Here is a 10912-nt window from a genome sequence, read left to right on the forward strand (position 1 = left end):
GGGACAGAATCTATTGTCAAACAAAGGGGCTTGGCGAGAAGAAAAGGCGTCCCTCGTGTAGTCACACAGTTGATTCATTTTCCATTTCTCTACTTAAAAAAAAAAATCACTTCTCTGTTTTCGGTTTATTTGGTAGATCTGAGGGTGTGCATAGGTGCCAGCGCAGATAGGTGCTGGGACATAAAAGTGTGTGTTGAGGTCATATGAAGCAGATTTCCAATGTTGGGCCATTTGTTGCCACCCCTTGGGTTTATTCCCAACTTTCGGTTGTTTAGATGGTTTCCGCTACCTGGGGGGCTGGAGTTTTACTTCCTCGGAGAGCAGCTTCCCCGCTTGCTGGAGCACTTCGCAACATTGCCTGTGGACAAAACCGAAATGGGTTTTATTGATATCACTGCAAAGACGTTGGTATTCTGGGCACTTCTGGTAGAAGAGATTGCAAGATTGCAAGTTGTGGTGATGAAAGAATTGCATTTCCACTCTAATACAACACAATCACTGCTATTCACTTTCCACTTTGAGTGAGAAAAGAGAAATCTAACTCTGACCTCTTTTTGAAAACCTGTATGTTTTCTAAGAGGAAGTGAATACGGGTAAATAAACTCTTGACTTGCTCTAGAACTACATATTAATGTATCTCACCTTGATAATTAGAATAAAGGGCTTCCTTTTTTCTGTCTGGAATTAGAGATATCACTGAGAAGTATCTGAAAGATTTTTCAAAGTTACATTGAATTAATTTAATGATATATTGATTTTAGCCACCAGGAAAATATTCTCTTGGGAGTTGTCCTGCTTAAAATAGTTTTAATCACTAAATTCCACATCAAACAAAGTTTGCCCAGTCATTTCAACAGTGCCCTCTTTATTGCATGAATTTATTTCACTACCTTATTTACCATATGAAGTGGTGACAAGTGTTTAGCATTTTGGAGATCAGTTGTCAGTTGCTATTAAAATCAAGATTAATTCATATTAACGACATGCATTTCTCAATACTCCCAGGTGACAACATACATTAAAACAACTATTGCAAGTAATTAAGCTCAATGAAGGGGGAGGGGAGAGGGAGAGGTTCAAAACACCCCCAAATATTTGATTTTGCAATCCAAGTTCAGCTGACTGATGCCACAATAATGCTTGGGAAACTCCTCAGGGTTGCTTTTCACTTTACATCTAATTAGGCACCTAATGAAAGAGAAGAATTTTTTCCCCTTGTGGTTTTTTTTTCTCCTTGATATTCTTATGCCTTTATTTAAACACATAAACACACTGTTTAGGAGGTGCACTACCCAAAAGTTTCTCCCGTGATTCACTTAGTATTATAATCTGGGGGAACTGGTAGATGCAGACCTTTGCCTTCCAATTATTTTCCTCCTCCACTCTCACTTTTAGCCCTTTGGTTCTTACACAGTATTGATAGAATACATACCGAAAATATTTTAATGGATTTTTTTTTTTAGGCTTTAGAGGCGCTCAACAGTTTACTAATTAGACCATCCAAAGCCTTTTGAAGATTAAGCAGATTGGACAACCCTTGTTAATTAGAACATAATTTGAAGTTTGAAATTATATCACTGATGAAGTAGTCTAATTAGTATGACGATATGTTAATGGACCAGTGAGACCCAGCAACACTGGAGTTTGGCGTGAACCTCTCCAAGGTTTGCACGAAAATCCTTCCTCCTATACCGACGTTAATAAAAGATTTCTATAGACTTCAGCCTTTCCACGATGACATACAATTTATAGTACACACAATGCATTAGCCCACAGTACTGCTCAATTTTTTCACTATTATGAAAACTAATAAATTCGTCAAGCTGAATTAAGCATACAAATCAGATGAGGCATAGCAGATTACACAGTGAAGCGCGGTGTCTCCCGAGCCTAAATGAAATTTCAATCTAATAATTCCTTCCTGGCCCAGTCCTAATTTGTTTAGAGATGTTGTTCTACTTCTTTCAAAGCGCCATTCGCACCATAATTAAATGATACTCAAGCCTTTAACTTTGATTTATTTCATTTCTCGAATCTTGAGACAGTGAGAGCTGTGCAATGTCATTTTTTTATTTCCTGGAAATTACCCTGGCTGTTGTTGAGGTAGAAATTAAACACCTAAGCATTTACTTGAACCGACCGGCGCAAGACACATTCACTCACGTCAACACCCCCTCTCCGGTCCCGAGTCCGGGCTTCTCCGGGCTTCTGCTCGGGAACACGGCTGGTAGGAATTCCCTTCGGCTGCTATCTATCATTTTCCTCCACATAGGGGAGGAGGAAGGCAAGCCCCGGGGTTGCCAGGGGGTTAAGCACCATGGACAGAGCCCGTCGCGCGCCGTTTGCTGCAGCCTCCCTAGTACTCTTGGCGACTCCCGAGGACTGAGCTCCCGACCTGAACCTGCCATCTCGCCCCGCAGGGGTCATGGGTGAACGAGAGACCCCCCTGCGTGCCGCCGCCTTGGGGCTTCCCGGCGCTGACCACTCGAGGGTCCGCCTTCGCCACGCTCGTTCCCACTCTGTTCCGTCCCAGCGCGCGCCAGCGCCTCTCAGGCCTGCCGCCTGCTCTCGCACCTGCTCGCCTTCCCCAGGCACCGTGTGCCTGCACCTGCTCCCAGCCATCCCCGTCCGGGTCGGGCCACCGGCGGGCTCCAGCGTCCCGGCCTTAGGGCCTTCCAGCCTCGCTTGTACCCCGCTCCTCCCGCGCTCCGGGGAGGTGACAGCAGCCCCAGCACAGAGGGAGGTAGAGAGAAGACCGGAGCGGCGAGGAGAGGAAGGCGGCGCGCGTGTGTGTAGGAGAGACTGTCTGCTTCTTTTACAAATGCAACTAAGAGTGTGTGTCCACTTCTAAGAAAAGTGGTCCACGATGGGACAAAAGTGAGAGCAAAGTGTTGGCTAAAAATAGGCTCTCTGCACCTAGTGGCTGTGGAAATGAAGATCAGTGGGGCTTGTGCCAGCCCCTGAGGGCGTGTGTGTGTGTTTATTAGGGTGTGTGGGGGGAGCGATATTCTGCGGCACATGCGCTCTGTGATCTCTGGCCCTGCCTCTCCGTCAGTTGCCCCTTCCTCCTTTGATTGCGGCTAATGAAGTGGCAGGGTTTGCCAGTGGATCCGCCCAAGACCCAACTCACACTGAACTGGAGACAGGGAGGAGGAGGAGGAAGATCCGGAGGAAGAGGAAAGAGGGTGGAGAGGAGTGTCTGTCGGTGGTGGCTTTGGGGCAGTACACGGGGGTCTGGCTGGCGGGGGTGGGAGGGGGAGGAGTCGCATGCGCATAGGCGACCGGAGCAGTCTCCTCCGCCGTCCAATCCGCTGAGAGCTGTGAGAAACCGAGTAAAAGAAAGCCCTGCAGCCCTGCGGACCCCAGGTCTCTTTGGCACCAGGCACCCGCCAGGCCGAGGGGGCGCAGAGAGAAGCGCCAAGCGCTGCTCGTACCAGCCGGAAGCGCAGAGCAGAGCAGAGGATCCAGGTCGGCGGCAGGGTCCGCGTTCTCCACTGTGGTCGCGAGCCAGGGATCAGGGTCACCCGAGCTGCGGGGAGAGGCGGGCCGAGTTGGGGGCGGAGGCCTGGAACTTAGCGGTAAGCAGGAGGCGGGGGAGGCAGCTAGGTAAGAGGCGTTCCTTGTAGTCTCGGGAAAATCCCACCCAAGGCTCCCTCGGTCCGCAACTTTATTTGGTAGTTTCTTTTCCCCGCGAGGCGGAGACGCAGTGGAAGAAGCAGGAGGGGCAGGAGGCCGGCTCTTAGGTAGGAAGTGCCCTGCGACCGGGGCGCAGACCTGGCCGGCGGGGGTGGGTTTGAGCAGCGGCGCTGCTGTAAGTGAGAGCTGCGGGGCGCAGGGAAGGGGAGGCGGCCTCAGAGCGCCGGCGGGGGCAGGAAGGGGAGGTAGAGGGCGCGGCGGGGGAGCGGGAGGCGGGTGTCGGCAGAGCAGAAAGGACCAAAGCCTGGAGGAAGCCGAGAGGGAGAAGGGGCGACGCCGGAACCCGAGCGGGAGAAACCTGCGATTTCAGGCAGGGGAGGGCGGGGGTGCGCGGGAGGGAGGGAGGGAGGGAGGGAGGGCGGGCGGGCGGGGGTGCGGGGGCAGGCGCGGGGAGAGGGGAGTATAACTCGGCGGCCGCGAAGCGCGGGGCAGTTTCGCATGCCCAGGTCTGCAGCCAGCGCCAAGCGGAGCCCAGCGACAGCGCAGACTGACCTCGTAGCCAGCGGTGGAGCGCGCAGCCGGGGCAAGGCGCGCCGAGCTCCGAGCGGCGGCGAGTGAGCGCAACTCTGCATCGCCCTTCCCCGCTCCGGCTCTCGCCCGGCGCTTCTGCGGAGGGTCCCGGCCAGCGGGGCCAGTTGCGTGCGGCACGTACAAGCGCGCGGGCAGGCCGGGAAGATGATGATGATGTCCCTGAACAGCAAGCAGGCGTTCAGCATGCCGCACGGCGGCAGCCTGCACGTGGAGCCCAAGTACTCGGCATTGCACAGCGCCTCGCCCGGGTCCTCTGCACCCGCGGCGCCCTCCGCCAGCTCTCCCAGCAGCTCGAGCAATGCTGGCGGCGGTGGCGGCAGTGGCGGGGGCGGTGGAGGCCGGAGCAGCAGCTCCAGTAGCGGTGGCGGCAGCGGCGGCAGCGGCGGGGGCTCCGAGGCGATGCGGAGAGCATGTCTTCCAACCCCACCGGTGCGTATTTCTGCATAATCACCGCTTAAAGGCACGTTCTGACAGCCCCCTTTATCTGCTTGATGTTTTTTTCATGTCTGCACAGCAAATCACCCCGCCCCTCCAACCAATTTCCCCCCCCCCCTCTCTCTTATGTATTCAGCGGGTCTTTCCTTTCATATTAATTTTTAAGACCTGGAATGTTGCCCGTGCGCGTGTTGTGTTGTGTTGTGTTTGCAGGCTCACTTTCCTCCTCCTCGTGCACTCGTGGCTTCTCTCCGTGGCTTCCCTCCTCTCCTCCTCACCTGCGAGTTTCAGGATTGTTATTATTTTTTTATTTTTTAATTTATTTTTAACGTTCTGGGAATGCTGTAGGCGCGGCGGCGGTGTCGGGCTCTGGGCCGGAGCTTCCGGAGAGAGTCCGCACAATTCCCCGCTGAGAGTGATGTGTGCCTTTTACTTGCAATTGCAGAGCAATATATTCGGCGGGCTGGATGAGAGTCTGCTGGCCCGCGCCGAGGCTCTGGCGGCGGTGGACATCGTCTCCCAGAGCAAGAGCCACCACCATCACCCGCCCCACCACAGCCCCTTCAAGCCGGACGCCACCTACCACACCATGAATACCATCCCGTGCACGTCGGCTGCCTCCTCTTCGTCGGTGCCCATCTCGCACCCGTCCGCGCTGGCGGGCACGCACCACCACCACCACCACCACCACCATCACCACCATCAGCCGCATCAGGCGCTGGAGGGCGAGTTGCTGGAGCACCTGAGTCCCGGGCTAGCTCTGGGTGCCATGGCGGGCCCCGACGGCGCCGTGGTGTCCACTCCAGCTCACGCGCCGCCCATGGCTACCATGAACCCCATGCACCAAGCCGCTCTCAGCATGGCCCACGCGCACGGGCTGCCCTCACACATGGGCTGCATGAGCGACGTGGACGCCGACCCCCGGGACCTGGAGGCGTTCGCCGAGCGCTTCAAGCAGCGACGCATCAAGCTGGGGGTGACCCAGGCCGATGTGGGCTCCGCGCTGGCCAACCTCAAGATCCCCGGCGTGGGCTCGCTCAGCCAGAGCACCATCTGCAGGTTCGAGTCCCTCACGTTGTCTCACAACAATATGATTGCGCTCAAACCCATCCTGCAAGCGTGGCTAGAGGAGGCGGAGAAGTCTCACCGCGAGAAGCTCACCAAGCCGGAGCTCTTCAACGGCGCGGAGAAGAAGCGCAAACGCACGTCCATCGCGGCGCCGGAGAAGCGCTCGCTCGAAGCCTACTTCGCCATCCAGCCGCGGCCCTCTTCCGAGAAGATCGCCGCCATCGCTGAGAAGCTGGACCTCAAGAAGAACGTGGTGCGCGTCTGGTTCTGCAACCAGAGGCAGAAACAGAAAAGAATGAAATATTCCGCGGGCATTTAGGAGACCCACGGCCTCTCCAGGGACAGGCCCCTCCTCATCTCCTCTTTTCCCTCCCTCTCTCTCCTGCCTCTTCCCCCCCCCCCGCCCCCACTTTTCGCGACTAGAAACAATTCCATTAAATGTGAATCCAGAGAAAGCGAGGATTGGAGAGCGAGCGAAAGAGCGAGCCACTGAGCCCAAGCCCGGTGAGAATGTGAAACGTTTTCTCAAGGGAAAGAAAAACAAAAGAAGGGATTTGTCAAGTTGTAGCAAAGTTGTCCCTTTCGACCCCACCCCACCCGGAAAAGGCACCTCGGCCTCTTCAGAGGAAGTCTGGAGCTGGCTGTTTGCAGGAAGGCAGACGAGACAGCCTTTTAAAAGGCCCCCAGAATGATCAAGTAAGATTTGTTTTTATTCCTAAAGACATCACCCTTGCTCAAGTTTAAAAGTACACTTTGCAGCTATTTTTCAGAAATAGAAATTGATTCAGGACTGAAACTTTAAACTAGAGTTGATGCTTAATGTGATAGAGACATCTCTAAAGTATTTTGAATTTTAAAAAAAAGATGGCAGATTTTCTGCATTTACACTGTATATTATATATATATTTTTATTGTGGTTCTTACCCCCTTCTTCCTTCTCTGAAGTGTTAATGCTTAAGGAAGGAGCTGCGCCTGCTGTGTTCACTGATCTTGAAAGCTATTATTAGATTATTGCTGAACAACCCTCTGTAAATTATTAATTTATCTCTCTAGCAACTTAATTTGTGCATATTCTAATTAATTAAACTTATTTACTCTTAAAAAACGGGAGAACGTATGGCTAGTGAAGTTAAAAAATTTTTTTTGTTTGATGAGTTTACTGAATTTTTACAGCTTTCCTCTTATACTATGTTCCTTTTGGCCCATTTGTATATTCTCACTTTGAATGAAGACTGCTTTTTCTTTGTTTTTACTGGTAGTGTTCTGATTTGTGAGTTGACACTCAGTAATGGATGTCTTAATGGTGTGGACCTGATTCACTGTCCAAAGTATTGTTTACTTCGTTACATATTTAATGGGGATTCCCACATTGTCCCTGCTACACAGGCACTCTCTCACTCACTCTTAGACACACACACACACACACACACACACACACACACACACACACCTCTAATGGAAGAGAAGAAGTCAAGCAGTTGGAAGCATGACTATGATGCATCATTTTCTAGCTTTAGGTGCATTTGTCACTTGGTGTTTGCCCTTCCAGATTCTAAGATTTCACCAAGGTATTTCAGTCTTCTAGTTTTCAATTGCTCTGTTGACTACATTTTAACATTTACAAGAATCCTTCCGTTTTTCCTTTCGGAGGTTTGTTTGTAGGAAAACAAATTTGAACTATGAGAAAGACAGTGCACTGCTTGTAAATTCACATTGTTTGGTAGAATTCTTTTGAAACAACAACAACAGAAATTAGGTACATGATGACTGGTACCTTATCTACTGTAAATACTTCATTCAAAATGACGCACATATAGATATATTCTTACAAATTTTGCTGTATTGCTGTTCCATTTAAGGCTCTCTGAAGTCTTGAGTTCTGTATATGACCTGGTTTCTTGTTTTTGTTAATAGATGGTTTATTTACTATGGTAATGTATTAAGTTATTTTTGGTGTTGTTTGATTGTCTTTCATTGAAGAGATGATTTTAATGTTTTATTGGCAAAGTATGCTGCTTTTTTTCATTAAAATATGCTATTGAAATTAAATGGCTTTTAAAATGTGATGTTGTTTTAAATCATTTACATGGGAATTATTTTGATGGGGGATTTTTTTAAAGCAGAAACACATTTTAACGGTTTATAATGCAGTGGTTGTTGCCAAAGTCTGGCTTGGATTTCGTAGAGGGTGTTTCTCTAGGAAAGTATAAAAGAACAGGGTTTATAATAGCCTTCTCATAGCCAGAGCTCATCTCACAGGGTGCTTTGCTTTTCTGCCCAGATGAGGTCACAACATTTGGCTCCAAATACCTCTCTTGAAGTTCTTTCTCCAGATCAGCAAAATTCTGCGAAGAGCATCTTTGTGAGCAGAGGTGTTGCCTGGGTAAAAGAAAGGAACTCAGTTCAGTTTCCAGCAGCACTGGGAGACTGGGTGTGGCAAGTGTCAAGGCCTGGTTGGTGGAGTAGGACACCCTGGCTGAGACCTAGGGGATGGCCCACCAGAGTTCTCAGTTCAGTCACCACTCCTGGAGAGCAGTGCCCCACAGCCAGAGCACAAAGCACCTCGGTTACTGGGTTATGAAGTAAAGCACCTCTCTCTCTCTCTTTCTCTCGCCCTCTCTCTCTCTCCATTGCCATGACCTTTAAGGAAACTCACATTCTGCAAGAGGCAGAGTGGGGCTGAGGAAGAAATCCTGGGTGGTTAGAGGGAGCAAAATTTTGCCCCCTTTCTATGACTCATCCAGACACCAGAGTTGGTGGAAGTCTGTCTACTGGTGGTTTGGCACAAAGAAATTTTGCCCACTTGATACACTGACTTTTCTTTTTCTGATCCTAGTTTTAAAAAGCCTCCTCACAAATTTTAATAATTTTCAGACTTCCTACAATATTTGGGCAACATGTTAAGTTTTCAAAGTTTTTCTTTTCAGGAAAGCTCTGGTTTAGATATTTCCATTGTTAATGATGAAAGCATCATATTAATTATAGGTACAACAAGAGAGAGGAATCAGGCCATCCTCCATGGGTAATTCTGCTAACCAGAGCTGTTACCTCTCTAATATGGAACTGTCTTGGAATATTTCTTATTTTGAGGATAAGGTAAGGAAACATCCCATGAGTCAATGAAAATTGTTATAGTGGCTCAAGTTGGAATGAAATGTTGTTGGAAAATTGATTATGACTTTCAGATGTAACAAAAAGAGTTCTGAAAGTTGGATGGATAATGGGTGGAGGGACTTCTTTCCCTGAATAAAAGGCACCTGAAAGAACAAAATCCATATGTCCATTTAGAAATAATGAGATATATTGCATAGATATCTAAGGATATATAGAAAGTTGTGGAGATTTAAAAGAAAGAATTGTAATTTCATATATAGTGATACTGATAGTTTAATTTTATTTCTGTGTTGTGAAGGCTGAATGTCCTTTCTTCCACTTTACCCCCTACTATTAGATTCAGTTTTCCTGAAAGTCTCTTCAAACAGCCAGTCTCCAATCTCACTGTACTAGGTACTGGTTTCAGCACCACGGATAGTAACCACATGACTCAGTCTTGCTCCAACACGTTTGACCATACAGTTCTAGCCAGTTGGAGAACTGTCTGCTTGCTTACTTTTTCTGGAGTGCGGGAAATGAATTAAATGGCTTGAATGTATAGCAAACCAGACTTTCTGATCTAGAATAAAAATTATCTTCAGTAAATAACACCTCCTCCTTCCCATATGCGGCTGTTCACTAAGCGTCCAGGAAATGTGTGTTAGGAGGAAGGGGAGTCAGTGAGGGGAAAGACAGGTGTGCTTGTGTTTTCTTTCTACAAATATAACATCTTTAAATGAAGAGAGAAATACTGTAAATGTGGTAGAAATTAAGAAATATAATGGATAGAAATAAAATAGATGTTCTTTTTAGTGCATTTTGAAATATATGATAGCTTGCATGTATGCATGTGTGTCCTAGAATTTTGTGAGGAACGGGACAGGAAAGCAACTATCCATTTACTTCAGCAGTTGATAGTGAAGACCTATACTTCCCCCTTCATTCATCAACTGTTCTTTGTCTCCTGTGTTCCTGGACTTCTACAACTATCACATTTTAAGTTCATCTTCTTGATGTTATCACAAGGGTAAGAAAAAATTTCTTGCCTACAAAACGGAAATTATATCCATTATTTGAGCCTGCTTAAATGTGTTTGTTTTATGAGAAAAGCAGAATTTTAAGAAGAAATATATTCTGAAAGTTTTTAAGTGCATGATAGTTGCAGAGATATACCAAAACAAAGAGATTTGAAGAGGATTGGTCTTAAAGAAGAAATTAAAGGTTAGACTAGAAGGATCTGTTTATAAATTGTTGAGAAATATCCATTTGGTATTGGCTTTCAGAATACTCAGATGGATAAATAGCAAATTGTGTCTGAAGACCCTTGTCATATCAATCAAATCCATTGGCATTCATGACTCCTTTCCTAATTTTTTCCCCTAAACGTCCACAATGACTATTTTATCAGAAAAAGGTATTTTATGAATTGACTTAGCTGCATACTTAATCTTCCTCAATATGAGGTTTCAGAATTATGTAGTTTATTTTCTTGTAACTTCTTTAAAGGCAAATGATCCAAATGATTCAATGGGTAATCATTTACGTCTAAAATGGAATGGAATAGTGACTAATAGCAAAGATCACTGCGGCCTGGTTGATAGCTAAGTACTCTCTACACCAATTGGATAATACTATTATCTGCAATTTTTTTTGAAATTTGACATTAAATCAGTTGGTCTGTTCTTTATAGATTAAGTTTCATTGATACACAGCTTGGGGAAAAATAATGGAAATATGAAAAAGCAAATGAAATAACTGGGCTTTACATTCAAGGTAACACTCTCCTATCTTCTATAAAATGTATTTAAAAAATAAATAACAATACGTAACTAAGTCTTTTTTACTATCAAGGACAGATTCTGGGACCTCTTTTTGCCAAGAGAATTGGAATTTGGGGGGTAAAATTGCTTTATTTTAAACTTTAAATGAATCCATTCATTTTGATCTATCTGTTGGGGAAGCTCTTGAGGAGATGGTGGAAAAGGCATTAAAAAATTCACTTGATCTTAAAAGGCATGTTATTCGGAAGATGAAGCTCAAATTTTTCTAAGCAAGCCTTAACAGTAAGTTTAGAAATTCATCCTTTCAA

At 47.0% G+C, this 10912-nt stretch overlaps 1 protein-coding gene across 1 annotated transcript; it reads left to right on the plus strand.

Moving 5' to 3' along the window:
* The first annotated feature begins 4371 nt into the window (after positions 1-4371).
* On the plus strand, positions 4372-6049 carry POU4F2 (POU class 4 homeobox 2). The gene is made up of 2 exons (XM_007111516.3): positions 4372-4656; positions 5108-6049. The coding sequence occupies exons 1-2, from the start codon at positions 4372-4374 to the stop codon at positions 6047-6049; spliced, it is 1227 nt and encodes a 408-aa protein (XP_007111578.1).
* The last annotated feature ends 4863 nt before the right edge of the window (positions 6050-10912 follow it).

The sequence above is a fragment of the Physeter macrocephalus genome, chromosome 7 (assembly GCF_002837175.3).
Source record: "Physeter macrocephalus isolate SW-GA chromosome 7, ASM283717v5, whole genome shotgun sequence".
Lineage (NCBI taxonomy): Eukaryota > Metazoa > Chordata > Mammalia > Artiodactyla > Physeteridae > Physeter > Physeter macrocephalus.